The sequence below is a fragment of the Sporothrix brasiliensis genome, assembly GCF_000820605.1.
Source record: "Sporothrix brasiliensis 5110 chromosome Unknown Cont18, whole genome shotgun sequence".
Lineage (NCBI taxonomy): Eukaryota > Fungi > Ascomycota > Sordariomycetes > Ophiostomatales > Ophiostomataceae > Sporothrix > Sporothrix brasiliensis.
The window spans coordinates 576,695-591,490 of NW_024467137.1; the positions used below are offsets into that span (position 1 = coordinate 576,695).

General features: G+C 56.3%; 7 protein-coding genes and 1 non-coding gene across 8 annotated transcripts; 3 read left to right on the forward strand and 5 right to left on the reverse strand.

The window, feature by feature from the left end:
- Positions 1 to 314: 314 nt before the first annotated feature.
- Positions 315 to 1,647, forward strand: SPBR_01736 (aldose 1-epimerase; the record flags this gene model as incomplete). Its single annotated transcript, XM_040760046.1, has 3 exons — positions 315 to 543; positions 651 to 1,488; positions 1,557 to 1,647. 3 exons carry the CDS (start codon positions 315 to 317, stop codon positions 1,645 to 1,647), a joined length of 1,158 nt encoding a protein of 385 aa, XP_040619141.1.
- Positions 1,648 to 1,742: 95 nt separating this feature from the next.
- On the reverse strand, positions 1,743 to 2,855 carry SPBR_01842 (nitronate monooxygenase; the record flags this gene model as incomplete). Its single annotated transcript, XM_040760152.1, has 1 exon — positions 1,743 to 2,855. One exon carries the CDS (start codon positions 2,853 to 2,855, stop codon positions 1,743 to 1,745), a length of 1,113 nt encoding a protein of 370 aa, XP_040619142.1.
- A 1,078-nt stretch (positions 2,856 to 3,933) lies between these two features.
- Positions 3,934 to 4,767, forward strand: SPBR_01974 (transcriptional regulator; the record flags this gene model as incomplete). The annotated part of the gene is made up of 1 exon (XM_040760283.1): positions 3,934 to 4,767. The coding sequence occupies one exon, from the start codon at positions 3,934 to 3,936 to the stop codon at positions 4,765 to 4,767; it is 834 nt and encodes a 277-aa protein (XP_040619143.1).
- A 311-nt stretch (positions 4,768 to 5,078) lies between these two features.
- On the forward strand, positions 5,079 to 5,169 carry SPBR_09511. Its single transcript has one exon. It is a non-coding gene; the product is annotated as a tRNA-Tyr (tRNA).
- Positions 5,170 to 5,763: 594 nt separating this feature from the next.
- SPBR_01954 (uncharacterized protein) lies at positions 5,764 to 6,645 on the reverse strand (the record flags this gene model as incomplete). Its single annotated transcript, XM_040760263.1, has 1 exon — positions 5,764 to 6,645. The coding sequence occupies one exon, from the start codon at positions 6,643 to 6,645 to the stop codon at positions 5,764 to 5,766; it is 882 nt and encodes a 293-aa protein (XP_040619144.1).
- Positions 6,646 to 7,214: 569 nt separating this feature from the next.
- SPBR_01276 (uncharacterized protein) lies at positions 7,215 to 10,358 on the reverse strand (the record flags this gene model as incomplete). The annotated part of the gene is made up of 1 exon (XM_040759587.1): positions 7,215 to 10,358. One exon carries the CDS (start codon positions 10,356 to 10,358, stop codon positions 7,215 to 7,217), a length of 3,144 nt encoding a protein of 1,047 aa, XP_040619145.1.
- A 20-nt stretch (positions 10,359 to 10,378) lies between these two features.
- On the reverse strand, positions 10,379 to 11,033 carry SPBR_02045 (uncharacterized protein; the record flags this gene model as incomplete). The annotated part of the gene is made up of 3 exons (XM_040760354.1): positions 10,379 to 10,462; positions 10,820 to 10,922; positions 10,978 to 11,033. 3 exons carry the CDS (start codon positions 11,031 to 11,033, stop codon positions 10,379 to 10,381), a joined length of 243 nt encoding a protein of 80 aa, XP_040619146.1.
- A 1,445-nt stretch (positions 11,034 to 12,478) lies between these two features.
- SPBR_01945 (uncharacterized protein) lies at positions 12,479 to 13,378 on the reverse strand (the record flags this gene model as incomplete). Its single annotated transcript, XM_040760255.1, has 1 exon — positions 12,479 to 13,378. One exon carries the CDS (start codon positions 13,376 to 13,378, stop codon positions 12,479 to 12,481), a length of 900 nt encoding a protein of 299 aa, XP_040619147.1.
- Between the last annotated feature and the right edge of the window lie 1,418 nt (positions 13,379 to 14,796).

Consider the following 14,796-nt stretch of genomic DNA (forward strand, 5'->3'; position numbering starts at 1 on the left):
TCGCCTACTGTCCTCGCCAAAGGCAGCCTGAACTGTCTGGACGCTTAGGACCCCCAGACAAAGTCCGTAAAATGCCTAATACCGCTGACAGCGCAAAGAGAGGGGAAAGACAGGTCCAGCCGTGCACGGGATATGCAAATGGTCCGGGGATCACGCAAGAGGACTGGATGGCCTGTGGATGTCTGGTGGAGATTCCCAGAGGCTTCAACTCGGCGTGAAGTATTTATTATGGACCCGAGTGGCGCCCGCCTTTGCATGCCAGGACGTCGACCCAAGACCGCTGACCACCAAAAACGTCCGCCCACTTTCCCGACATGCGCTCCACCCTGTTTCTTGCCCTGCCCGGCCTCGCCGGCCTGGCCTTGGCTGTCCGCAGAGACGGTGTGCCCGCCCCGGCTGCCGACGGCTGCTACACCATCACGGCCGACGGCATCAAGGCGCAGTTTATCCCCTACGGCGCGACGCTGACCAACCTGTGGGTCAAGGACCGTCACGGGAACGATACGGATGTGGTGCTGGGGTACGACGATGCAGCGTATTACCGTGGGTGCCCCCGTCCTTGTTCCATGTTGTGCCTCATTGCTTGTTGACGTCTGCCACTCCCCCGTCGGCTTTGGCCTCGTGTGTCGCTAATGATCGTATGCGTGTAGCCAAGGACCCCGGCCACCCGGTCTACAACTCCATCCCCGGGCGCTACGTCTCCCGCATCGGCAACGCCACCTACACCCTGGACGGCACCACCTACGCCACCGAGAAAAACGACGGCGCCAACACGCTGCACAGCGGCACCAACAACTGGTCGTACCGCGTGTGGAACGTCACGGCCGTCGGCGCCTCGTCCATTACGTTTGCCATCTACGACAAGGCCGGGTCGGAGCAGGGCCTGCCGGGCGACGTGACGGCCAACGTGACGTACACGCTGACCGCCGGGCGGCTGGGCATTGTCATGTGGGCGTCGGCGGATGCGCGCACGCCGCTGATGCTGACCCACCACACGTACTTTAATCTGGACGCCTACAAGAACACGGCGTCGCCCAAGATCTGGGACCACACGCTGTACCTGCCCTACTCGCAGCGCTACCTCGAGGGCGACGACGGCGCCGTGCCGACGGGCCGCATCCTGACGGCCGCCCCCGGGGCCGTCAACGACTTTGCGTCGGCGGCCAACCTGACGCTGGGCCACGCGCAGGCGGACCCCAAGTTTGCGAGCAACTGCGGCGGCGGCGGGCAGTGCGAGGGCTACAACGGCTACTTCTTGGCCGAGAACGTGCCCTCGGGTGACAGCGTGGTGGCCCGTCTGGCGGCGCCGTTTGCGGGCATTGCGGCCGAGCTGCGCACCAACCAGCCCGGCGTGACGGTGTACACGTGCAACTGGATGGACGGCACCGCGCCGCTCAAGAGCACCCAGGGCTCGGCCAACGTCACCAAGGTCGGGCGCAGCTCGTGCGTCGCCATTGAAGCGCACGACTACCCGAACGCCATCAACCAGTAGGTCGCCTCCCATTCGCACTGTTACAATGCTCACAGAGTAGATGATGACCGCTAACGTGACGCAGCCCCGAATGGAACCGCACAAAGTATGAGATTGCCAACCCCGGCACGCCGTACTTTTGGAACAGCTCGTGGACGTTTAGCACGTTCAAGTGATCAAAGGTTGTCTGTCCGCCCATGTATCTATCGTTAGCCAGTACAAAATATGTTTTGATTGTGTGTAATACCCTGTCTCGTCGTCCGTCTCGCCATCAACCCAACAGGGACAGAATCTCCTTGATCTCGTTGCGTGTCTGCTCGACAATGGCTCCCACGTCGTCCACGCTCCGCACCAGCCCAACACTCGCGCTCACGTACGTCGCTGTGCGGCCCTCGGGGCCCCAGGCGGCCGTACCGCCGGCCTGGACCGCCGCGTCGTGCCGCGCTTGTAGCTCGTCAAACGGCACGCCCGCTTCGTGGTCCGCCCAGCTTTGGTTGAGCAGCCCGCGCGGGCTGAACTCGGCCGGCCACCCAAAGGTCCCCCGCAGGTGGTTGTAGAGCTGCGTCCGTCCCGTGTGCGCGGCGCCGTCCGTCGCCCGCAGCACCTCGGCCTGGTACGCCGGATCGACGCGCGCCTCGGAGGCCGCCAAGAACCGCGTGCCCATGGCGACGGCTGCGGCGCCCAGGCCCAGCGCCGCGACGGCACCGCGCCCGTCGGCAATGCCGCCGGCGCCCACCAGCGGGAGGCGCGTGCTGTTTGTGTTGTTTGTGTTGTCGTGGAGCGCGTCGGCCACCTCGGGCAGCAGCGACACCAGCCCAATGCCGTCGCTCGAACGGCCGTGCCCGCCGGCCTCGGCGCCCTGCAGCACCAGCGCGTCTGCGCCCGACGGGTGCGCCGCGGCCACGGCTTCCTGGAGAGTGCCGACCTGCACCCAGACCTGCGTGCCCGGCGAGGCCGCGCGGAGCGCCGCCGTCCAGGTGTCCAGCTGGACCTGGCCGTCGCGCGGCGCAAAGAGCCAGACGGCACAGGGGCGGTGGGTGCGGACGGCCACCGTGGCGCTGTCCAGGTCGCCGTTCCAGACCTGGAAGCCGACGCCGACGGGCAGAAGCGACGGCGTCGGTGTTGTTGCCGCGGCCGCCTTCAACGGCGTCTCCTTGAGCAGCTTCGTGGCCTCTGCCAGATCCGTCGAGGACGCTTCCGGCGTCGCGCCCGGCCCAATGAACCCGAGCCCGCCCGCCCGCGACACCGCCACCGCCATGGCCGGCCCCGAAAACACGCGCATGGGTGCGCCAATCAGCAGCGGCGACGTAGTCCAGGGGAACAGCTCGGCCAGCCGGGCGCGGTGCTCGACGGCACGGCGGGCCGCTTGCAGAGGGAGGGACATGGCCAGAAGCGAGCGCGGCGACAAGCGGGTCTGGAGAACGAGCGAAGGAGGTGAGGGGAGTGTGCCGTGGTCGAGACTGACGAGAAGGGGGGGGGGGGGAGGTTTCGCTGTTAACTGCTGGATGGAGAGAAGCTGCTATCCACCGCGGTTAGATGGTTTGGCGTCAATGGGCGAGCTTGCGACTGTGGCTGCTGTCCACTGATACCGGCACAGATAGCATGCCATCTGTGTCGTACGGGGAGGTTCCGTTCCCTTGGCACATTTGTAGCCGGATCTTGTAAGAGGTAGCGGCCGCGGAGAAAGGCTGGGCCTGTTTGCCGTTTCGGCCACTAAAAGTTGCAGTAGTGACTGCAAATGACGTCGTGTCGCCGTTTCGGCGTCCGCCCAGCGGGGCGTAACGATCCACTAAGACAGCCTACTAAGAAGGTTCAGCAGGCAGGCCCTGTCCATTGGAAATCCACTAAAACGTCTACTGCATATTCACTAAGAACCAGCGTCAGCGTCCACAGCGCAGGCCGCTGCCCCACTGAATTATCATGTAAGACGGGATTTGTCCGTCAGCATTCCTGCACCTCACCTGGCCCCCCTGGCCTGTTTCCACTGTGTGACACATAGCCGAGCTGTGACTCGTCCGTGACCATTGGATCTCCAACGCCCTTGGAGAGACGAGCACCGAGCAACAAAGCAGAATAAGCTTGGCCGTCCGTTTGGTATGGACCCGCCTGCTTGGCTTGCTTGGCCTCCTTGGCAGTCTGCAGCCTGGCCCGTCTCCGTCCGGCGTTTACCAATCGTGCATTTCTCCCTTTTGGGCAGTTCCAAGCCGTGGACACGCTGCCCCTTTGCTGATGATGTCCTTTTCTTATGTGAATGACTGCTAAATGAGGCAGTTTCTGAGATTCATCATATCCCGTACGGGATTTGAAGAGGTCAACGTGTGAAGGGAGCGGCAGCAGTTGATACGGAATGTCTGTGTTAAAAGGGCCACAGTCCTGTCCTGAGCTGTCTGTCTGTCTCAAAGCAACGAGTGACCTTCATCTTAGTCAACAACCGTCTCTGCATCTGCCAGCACGCATAAACCATGTATCAAAAGACTGAATACGCCGAGACCAGCCTGGTCGCCCTGCGCCAGCTCATCCGCGACAACTCCTTGGGCCAAATCACCACGGCCATCGCGGCCGATGGCTTCCCGTTGATTCAAAGCACCCACATCCCCTGGATCGTCGCCGTCGACGACGAGGCCAGCGAGACCGACAAGGGCCGCCTGCTCGGCCACATGGCCAAGAGCAACCCGCAGGTCAAGGCCATGATCCAGTCCGTCGAGGGCCAGCCGACCGACGTGCCGGGCGTCTCGGTCCTGAAAGACGAGGTGCTGGTCGTCTTCACGTCCAACGTCCAGCATTACGTGACGCCCAGGTTCTACACCGAGTCCAAACCCACCACCGCCAAGGTCGTCCCCACCTGGAACTACGCCACCGTCCACGTCCGCGGCAAGGCCACCATCTACGTCGGTGGTGGCCCGCCCGCGGCCGCGTCCACCAATGCGGCCGCCAACGCCTACCTCGAAAAGCAGCTCGACCTCTTGTCCGAGCACGGCGAGCGGGTCCTCATGGACTACACCGGCGAGGGCGGCCGCCCGGAGCCCTGGAAGGTCGCCGACGCGCCCACCAACTACCTCGACATCATGCGCAAGAGCATCATTGGCATCGAAATCGAAATCACCGAGCTCGTCGGCAAGGTCAAGGCGAGCCAGGAGATGCGCGCCGGCGACCGCGCCGGCGTCATCAAGGGCTTTGGCCAGCTGGGCACCGACATTGGCAAGGCCATGTCGGCCCTGGTCGATGAGAAGGACAAGGCCATCACGGCTGCCAAAGCGGCAAAGGCCGCAGGCGGTGCTGCAGCAGGTGCGGCTTGAGGGCGAGGGCCATGCACAGCAAAAAAGACTGTATCCCATCAATTCAACATTTTCTTGGCATGATACATATATAATATTGCTTCCGTATTTGTGTCTCCCTATGTGCAAAGATTTTATTGCATACGATAGCAATGCCGTAGAAACAATGGTGAACGTGACGCAATATATTGTCGCCTTGTATTCTGTAAAATACTGATTTTGGGACAGTCGAAATAACAGTGCGGGTTTAAACAGCACAAAGCAGCCCCACTTTTACTACGTGCGTCTTCCCCATATAAGTCTGAAACAAACTGCCGGCTTCCAAGGAACAACTCCGGGTGGTCTAGTTGGTTTATGGCATCGGACTGTAATTGTTACTCAATCTAAATCCGAGAGTCGGGCGTTCGATTCGCCCCCTGGAGATTTTTTTGCTTCCTGTGGGCGTTTTTTTAACATCTCATTCCAGACTGGAACTTGATGAAGAAACAAAGCCTCCGTCCTTTTTTTTATTGCTAGAATTCACGTACGGATATTGTTCGCTGAAACAAGACAAGTCATATTTGTGCCGTAACTACAAACCTGCCATTTATTTGGCGGGCCATCGCACTGTACTGTACTTTGCTGTTGGAAAACACAGCTAAAACTGCCGAATAAAAGGAGAACAAATCGGTGTTGCGATTCTATCAAACAACAATACGAAATTGAACCTTAAACCGACTGGTCACGACGATCAATTTAACCGTGTCTTCAGCGCCATCCACGGTGACAGTCATCATGTTGTCATGCCCGTCGTCGCTCTCCGCCTGTTTCTTCTTGCCCGTTATTTCGTCAAGCAGCAAACGAAGCGACTTCTAAGCGGCCACGCGTGAGGCAGAAACCGATCTTGGTAATCCCTCACACCCTCTCTCTCTTACTATTCCCACCTCTTTTACTGGGTAAACAGCCGAGAGACAGTAGAAAGTGGCTACAATGGAACAAGGCAAGTCTGACGCGTCGGTCATCATCCTACGCGGCCCTTTATGGGTACTGAAACTTGGAAACGGCAATGTAGTCAACCAGCTCGTCCGGATACGCCTCGTCAAAAATGTCCTTGGAATGTGCTCTCCAGTCCTTTTCCATGGCCGTTGAGCGCTGGAAGAACTTGACATACTCCCAGTATTCGGGGTACCATCCAGCCTCCTCCCAGTCAATGAGCGCGACGACACGGCCGTCACGGACCATAATATTGCGTGGTGCCAGGTCGCCGTGGGTCAGGACGATGCGATGCCGTGGCTGGCTTTGCAACCGGCGCACGAACGCCTCACGCACCGCGTCGGGCGTCGCTGGGGCGATGCTCGAGACCAGATAGGCATTGAACGCGTCCTCGTCCGCGCACACGGGTGACATGTATGTGCTGTACAGCCGGCCGTCGCGGATCTCCTTGCCGTCGCAGGCGCCGATGAAGCTCGGGTCGGGGGGCGGAATGGCGCGCATCGCCGTCAGGATCGCCCCGACCTGTCGACAGTAGCATGTCTTGTCGTCTTCCGAGAGCGAGGGCCAAGCCGCTTCCAGGGTCTGCCCTTCGATGTAGCTCATCGAGATGCGAAACCGGCCCTCGGGCGTGACCTCGGTCCCAAACACGTCGGGCACAGGAACGCCCCCTGCGGCCGCCACTTTCAAAGCATCGGCCTCGCCCAACCGCACGGCGCGTCCGGCCTTTTTGACAATGTTGCCCGGGTGCAGCGAGATCATACGGCCCAGCAAGTTGTACAGCACCGTGCCGTCGTCTTCCAACACGTTGTCGCGCGCAAGTTCCGACGGCGTCGGCGAGACTGGGAGGCCGCGCTCAATCTTTTTTTTGCGAAGCCGGGCCTTGAAGCTGTCCACGGTGGCGGACGGTTTGTCTGCGGCGTTTGCCATATCAGCGCGGTAAGAATACGGCACGACAAGATAAGGGAAAAAGAAAAAGAAGAAGAAAAAAGAAGAAGAAAAAAAGTGTAGAAATGCCACGCGCGTGGAGCAAGGGTGGACTGTCGCTGGTAATAAACAGGTGATGGTGCAATTCCTAATTGTGAATTGGATGCGGGGCTGAGCGAGGCTACCTTTTAGCGATTAAACGGGTTGAGCAGCACCTGTAGCTATCCTAAGCTATTTTTTTAAAGCACGCTGTTATTAACCATATTTAGTAGCACCACGCGTTCTGCCATTAGTGTAAAACGTAAGGCTGCAAAACAGAGAGCGACAATCAACCACGGCCATTCCCTGAATACTGGGAGTGCGTCAAGCATCCATTGAAAGAGACTGAACTGCGCATGCCAAGGACACTTTTGTGGAAGCGTTTCCGGATAAGCTGGTTGATTACATCGCCTTGTCCAGGTCTCGTAACGAGGGTGACTGGTGATGATTTTCTCCGTTGACATTCTATTTGGAACATTCCTACGTGTATTGATGAACACAGTAAATAAAGACCTCGATGTTTCGCAGCGTATCTACCAGGCAGGCCTTTTCCATTCTCGCAGCATCCTGGCTATAACAACATGCCCTTCGGAGGACGCCAGCGTGGCTGCCCTCCTGCACTGTGCCTCCATGTCGTCCACATCGCCGTACTTCTGAAGCAGCAGATGCATAATGTCCATCCTCCCATGCTCTGCGACGACTTCAAGCGCCGTCCGACCCCATTGCACTGCTCCTGGGGCATTGATGTCCGCTCCGCTGTTGAGCAGCATAAATACAATTCGAAAATGCCCCCGAATGACCGCCGCTTGCAACGCGGTTGCTCCACTTAATATAGCTTGTGGTGCGTTGACGTCTGCGCCGTGTGCGAGAAGCAACTGCACCATGCGGACGCTGCCGGAAGCCGCAGCCCTCTGCAGCAGGGTCCCACCCAACTCTGTGCTGAGAGGGGCATCGACGTCAGCACCCCTGTCGAGAAGAGTCGCCGCAATGTCAAAGTTTCCATAGATTACCGCCTCCTGGAGTGCCGTGCGTCGGTGGGGGCCCCAGGGACGGGCATTGACATCTGCACCGGCTTGCAGGAGGATTTCGACAGCCTGCAGAGACCCCTTTTTCGCGGCGTAGCAGAGAGAAACGCCGTTGTCCGCGTCCAAGCGAGCGCCAGAATCAACGAGGAGGCGGACCATATCCTCGTTGATCGGCGACCTGCATATCGCTTTCAGCAATACCGACTTTCGATCGTGGTCTGGGCGTGGATTGGGGCTCACTCCCTTCAAGAGCAGCATCGTTACTATCTCGAGACTGTTTCGTTCGACGGCCGCGTGGAGAGGTATGATGCCACACATGCCGTCAATTCTCGCGCCCGCGTCCAGCAGGTTGCGAACTATGTCAATGCTCCCGTTTGCTACCGCTATTTCAAGGGGACTCGAGGGAAAGCTGTCGAGGTCTGCACAGCGCTCGTTCGCATCAGCGCCAGCATCGATAAGGTGGCGCACCATTTCGACTGCGTTGCGGTGGAGGGCGATCCCCAAAGGCGTCGACGAAGAGAGATTTCTGTTTGGGTTGACCCCTTGGCGCAGCAGCAGCTGAGCGAAGTCGTACCATTTGTTCTTGACTGCAGCTTGCAGAGGTGTGACGCCGCATCGTCCGCTTGGCCGACCATTGGGGTCTGCGCCTTTCTCAAGGAGCCTCTCGGCAAGAGACTTGTGGTGATTCTCAATGGCAAACAGCAGCGCGGTGCGCCCGTTGATCGGACATGCTGGCTCGTTGATATTGACACCAAGTTGCAGCAAATAGTCGACAATGCCCATGTCTCCTTTCCTTGCTGCACTTTGCAAACACGTTCGACCCGACACATGCGCAGCAGCTGCATGCACATCTGCGCCAGCGGCGACGAGCAATTTGACCATCGCGAGATGCCCCGACCGCGCAGCGGCCTGGACGGCAGTGCATCCACCACGGCGATACGCCGGAGCATTCACGTTAGCACCCATCTGAAGCAAGAGCTCGACGGTTTGCTCGTCCCCAGACCCCGCTGCTGCCTGGAGAGCCGTCCGGCCCCCCGGTACGGTCGCTGGACTATTCACATCCGCCCCCTTTCGTAGCAGCAGCTGCACCAGCTTGAAGCGACCCGGCTCTGATGCTGCAATTTGCAATGCTGTGCCTCGACCTCCGATGGTGTCAACTTCGGCACCGTGGCTGAGGAACAAGCGAACCAGAATCATGTTGTTGTTTGAAACAGCTGCTTGTAGCGGTGTCAGGAAACACCGACCTGTGGCAAAATCCAAGTCTGATTGCATGCCACCCCGTCTGCCGTTGGGACGGAACGTGTTTGACTCACAGACTGATACAACGTCTGATTCGTCGTCGGTTGCAGAGCCTGGTTCACAGTCTGGCTCACAGTCTGGCTCCCGGTCTGGTTCACCGTCTGATCCACAGTCGGATCCACCGTCGGATCCACGGTCGGATTCAAAGTCGGATTCACAGTGATCATATCTGCCTTTGAAGCAAAACGATGTGAAGTCGGAGTACTTGGCCGCCGGAAAGTAGTTGACGCCAGCACCTGCGTCCAACAGAATTTGCACGACTTCTGTGTGGTCTTTTATTGTTGCAACTTGAAGTGGTGTCAGGAAAAACAGAGGCCATGCCATCACGTCGGCTCCGTCTTCGCAGTCTTCCCCAAGCGGACTGTCGACGTCGGCTCCTGCTTCCAGCAACGCTTCAACGATGTCCACCGTGCCGCATCGGGCAGCAATTTGCAGTGCCGTGCCCCAGCGTAATGTCGTATCGGCAACGCGCGCGCCGGCCCGTAGCAACGTACAAACAAGGTCCGTATCGCCCAGCTGCACAGCGTTTTGCAGAACCGTTCCTTGGTACCTTGCAGCTTCAGGACGCAGGACCGCACCTCGAGATATCAACAATTTGACCAAGGCACTATTGGGCACGGGCAGGCTAATGGCGATTTCGAGTGCCGTCTTTCGAAAAGGACCACCTTCCAAGGCGTTTGGGTCTGCTCCTGCGTCAAGCAAGAGCTCAACAACCTCCATGTTTCCGTGCATGGTGGCCTCTTGGAGAGCAGGGCGCGTCGAAGAAGACCCAACAATGGTATTGGGATCGACGTCCTTTGCGAGCAGAGCGCGGACCGCGCCAGGATGACCCAACCTTGCCGCGCTCACAAAAATGTTGGCTGCAAAAACCTCGGTCGTCGGCAATTTTGCGTCCATCATGCGCTCCAGAACCCATAGCATGTTGTTTTTGATGACCCATTTGAGCAGCATGTCTGTATTATTATTGGAGAGCAGGTTGTTCGAAGAGAGGTACACCGCGTATCGGAGCAGGTGGAATGACGGATCGGAGGCAGAATTGCTGTACAATTGCACCATATGCCGCATAACCTGTTCTCCATAACTTTGAACGGCAACGCTCTCCAATTCCAACGTAGCCTCTGAAACGTACTCTGGACTTTTAGAGCCGATCAATTCTTTCAGACACTTCTCAAGAAGTTTGCGGGCCTCCCGGTCGGTCTTCTCCTCTGTAGGTATGCGTGATGGTTGCGGCGTATTAAGTATCGTACCCCAATCGAAGGCTAGATCATCGCCGACCAAGTCTGGAAACAAATCCTGAACGCCATCGCTCATGCTCGACAGCAGTGTCAGGGGCGGGCTGGACGGGCCGAGCATGCCGAGAGCAACGTCGAAGCTCAGTGGACTAGGTGTCCTAAACCAACATTGAGCAGGGCTTCTCGTCTCGACAAGAGCAGTTCCGGGTGCAGCATGTCCAGCGGCTGCTGGTTAGCCAGGGAGACGAGAACCAAGACACCATGACTAGGTACAACGTACTGTCTGCCGCCTGGTGCTCTCGGCATTGAACCCAAGGTATGTTCATGTCCGCCACATCTCCTAGAGCATCTGCTGGGGGCGTACGGACAACAATTCCGCTGGGAACGCCAGTTTCGGCAGCTGCCGAGGATGTTAGCACCTGAGCTGAGGACCATGAGCCGACTCAAGAAAATACAGCGATGAAACTTGCCTGATGCTGTCGAGGCTGCAGACTTGATCCCTGCGTACCTGGCCACCTCTTTTTTCAATTTCTTTGGTGGAACAAGTTTGCCATTGATGAGAACCTCCGTCTCTTTTCCTACCAGCTTGCGCTTCTCGATCTGGTTCGCCGCAAAGTTCCACATTTCGTTTGTCGAATTTTTCTTCATGTGCCATTGATCCAGCTTCCGGACGTATTGCGCTTTGCTAGGAGATAGGTTAGAAGCTAGCCATTGTCCATGACGTGGGGGCCGGAACATACGTAGCGTGAAAGTTATGGTCCTTCTTCATAACCTCGATCATATCGCTGAGCACCATGTTTTGTTGAATGTAAAGAGAATAAATAGTTTCTTTGTGGGCTTCCCACTGGTGTGAGGGAATGCGTGAGGTCTCCATGATTGTAAATGCATCCGCGCAAGTTACTTGGGAAATGAGATGAAGATGTCAAGACTTACGCATGGCGGTAGAGTGGGAGGAGCCCATAATTTATCGTGTTTCTGGTCGTCCAGAATTCGCTGGGAGGGGCTGCAAGATCACTCATTGGCCATTGTCACAATGTGCAGTTTTGCTCTGTCCAGAATTCGCGTTGCTTCAAGGTCATTCTCATTGGCCATTGCCACAATGTGCAGTTTTGCTCTGTCCAGAATTCGCGTTGCTTCAAGGTCACTCTTATTGGCCATTTTTGGTGGTCTGTTCACAATGTGCAGTTTTGCCATCTCCAGAATTTGTGACTGCCACTGCATGTTTTCGGGCGTGTTTTTGCCAGTCAGTCCGCGCTGATGATTGGCTGTGTCCAGAAATCGTGTTTTTGGATCTCCCACGTTGCCTTTCAAGTAATTTGGAACGAGGTGAAGCTGACCAGAATCTGCGACTGGTTTTTTATATATCTTGGGGTATGGATACGGCTCGGGTCGTACCGTAGGAAATTCAAATGCATTTTGCTTTGGTCATGCATATCGTATGCACCTGTACAAAGTCGTTTTCCTTCAGAACGTTCAGCACCTGCTGAGCATCACTTGATGTCGTTGTCCGATGAGGCGCTGATCTCCATCGTTGGGGTATTGGTCAATTTGCCCCCCACGGCACTGGTTCTCTGGAAAATATTCGAGAAGACCAAGGCCAACAGAACCGCGGTCTCCGGTGAGTAGATCAAGAAATTCTCCAGAACGAGCAAGCTTTTTAACTAACACCGTGATAGCAGACAATGCCGAAACACCACGCCGCCAGCCAAGTCAGCCAAGCCACCATACAAACCTGGCGGCAGGTGATATGTTCTTTTTCTATCAATTTCCCTAGCATAGTCGTGCGGGGAGTGGATATGATGCGTTGATGGCCGAGAGAAGCTGTGAGCTCTGAGTGAACGGTATCGCAGTCGTTCACGGCCATCGTATTGTTTCCGCTTTGACAGACGAGCTCATCTGCTCTCCTTGTACCCTTTTCGGATGGTGTCTTGTACGTCGTCGTCCGTCAAATGACTGCTGAAGGTGCGGAGAGGTGGCCCAAGAAAACATGTTTTATGAGATAGATTTGACAGCTTCGTTGTATTTCGCTTGGTAAAATCGAATTCTCGAAGGCGGTCTTTTGAAATGGACCGAGTGTGCGAACGCCATTTTGTGTCACTGTTCATCTTGTACGTCGTGTCGAAGGAAGTCAAGAACTGGTTTGACTAGCAACGTGACTGGTTTCCTTTCGAGATGAGGTTCAACAGTAGGGGTTAAAGGATTTTAGCCATCCTCACTGCGAACTGGTGCCAGATCCAAGATTCACTCCCTCTGTCTCCATACACGAACGGCGACGTTTTGAAGATCGTGCTCCGAAATCACGACATCATGATCACCGGCTGAGGGCACAGGCGGACGATCCATGAGGTCTTGGAATCGAAGAACCAAAGGAGCGCCCACGACAAGAAAGTCAGCCTCGGTGTATTGATGGGGCGGGGAGGACGTGAATGGCAAATGTCCCGCCCAGGTGATGGACACCTGCTGCTTGATCTCGGGTTGGCGTGTCGTAGAGCCAGCAGCACCACCGGCCCGCGTGTTTGTGGCGCCACTGCGTCTTGGGCCCGATGCTGAAGTAGAAAGACTTGCTGTCCATTGTTCTATGTGGATGCTGAGGTCGTGCTGGTGGATTTTCACGAGAAGGACGATTTTCATATGAAAGTCGCTTGCATGAAACCACCACTGACCTTTGACTCTCAGTGACGACAGGCTCTGGCTTGCACCCGCCTCAACGACTAGTGTTGGCCAAGTTTTACCATTATGTAAACTGGCTCTTGGCCAAGGGCCCCCGGAGGAATCGCCTTCTCCAGATGAGCCGCCCTGTCCGTCAAATCGTTTGCTGAGCGTGGATTCCCACTGGTTATCGACGCCCATATCCCTAAGACCAAAAAGCACTTTCTCGTACAAAACACCGTGGCCCAGTTCATGGTAGCCTGTAGGAATGGTGATGACGAGACAAGAATACTCTGGTTGGAAAAAGAACCGGATCCGGCGGCCGCGACGGTCGCGCGCGGCCTCAAGTGCACAGAAATCATCGGCCGTGACACCGCCCACGACTACGCAGTCGACGCTCTTGGGAACTGCGCCAAGGTGCTGGAACACCTGCTTTGTGCCCACGTACTGAATGCCGGGCACGGGCGTTGATGTATTATCGAGGGCGGGCATGTCTGCTTTTGATATTTGTTTGTTGGATGCGTTGTGCTGTTTCGGTTGAGAGACACGCTGTATGTGATTCGATGGACGGGTGGATGGATGCATGTTGATTCTCAAAGATGGAACGCAAAGTATCAAGGTCGTTTCGAGGCTTAGTAGATGCGGATGTTCTGCATAATCCACATAGCTGGTGTTAGCGCCTGTTTTATTTCGAGGCCAGAATCCACAATATTGCAAAGTGACTAACCTATAATAAAGCTGGGACTCTGCATCGATGCTGGCCGAAAGTCGTGGAGATGCAGCCAGCGTCGAATGTCAAGAAGCTTGTTGAACAAAAAAGGTTTCTGTCAAGCTCCAAAAGAAGTCGAAACAAGAGCCGACTTTAATTGTCACGTGTTGATTATGTAAACTCAGCTCGAGAAATCCCAGTTGGTGCTCCGCAGTGAGTTTTCAGCACTTGTCGATTTCATTGCAGTGCAGCCTCAACGCAACAACGGAGTAACCACCTCAGGTTCAGCTCTGAAGCAGACTCCAAAACAAAGAGAAAAAGACGCCATATCGCCATCTTGCGGTAGAGAGTTGGCACCGCATCCCATTGTCTTCGACCTCTCCCACGATGCCGTCGTAACGCGTATCAGAGTACATTTGTTGGGCGACTAGAATCGACCCGTCATAACGGCCGCCGAATCTCAGAAAGACCTCAGCCGTGCCTAGGTTCCATTGTCGACGGTATCGGCTGCCTGGCTGGAGAGACGGAGTTTCAATGCGTGGACTCGAATGTCCTTCCGTAGCTTCGTGGAAAAGGCTGGCGTGGTGCACCCTCACCATGCAAATAATTGCAACGGGCAGACTGGCGACGAAGGGTTCCTGAGACATACCGAGGCGACGTTGTTTCCATAAAATAGCTTCCTCAGACAAGCCGGAACGCCACAGCCGTGAACTCTTACGTAGGCCAACACGTCGCCGCATTTGCGGGGCGGCAAAGCTTAAACTGACGCCAAGACCTGCTCTATGCTACGATGCTCCACAAAGGCTACTCATGATTCTGTAATAAGAGATATTCGTTACGAGGCACTAAGGGCGTACGCCAGAGGACTAGTTTTGTTTCCCACTTATTTCGAGGCCATTGTGTACAGATAGCAAGTCGATCTTCAGGGGCTGTCATTGATGGCGAGATGGCCAACGGACGATTCCCTCCATTCAGCGTTGCAGCGCCAATTGGTGGAGCAGGAGATGGCTGTAAAAACCCGAAGGATCGCGAAAGGAAAAGAAGACGAAACATTTTACGCCCGAGGGGTTGCCATGTCGTTTTTATTTCCTCTTTCGTTTACCCCAACCCAACAGAACACGAGACTACCCCTGCTCCCCGGCAATCCATGATACAAGATTCGGGGATTGACATGCTTATTTTCACATCCTTGTTTTTGGGG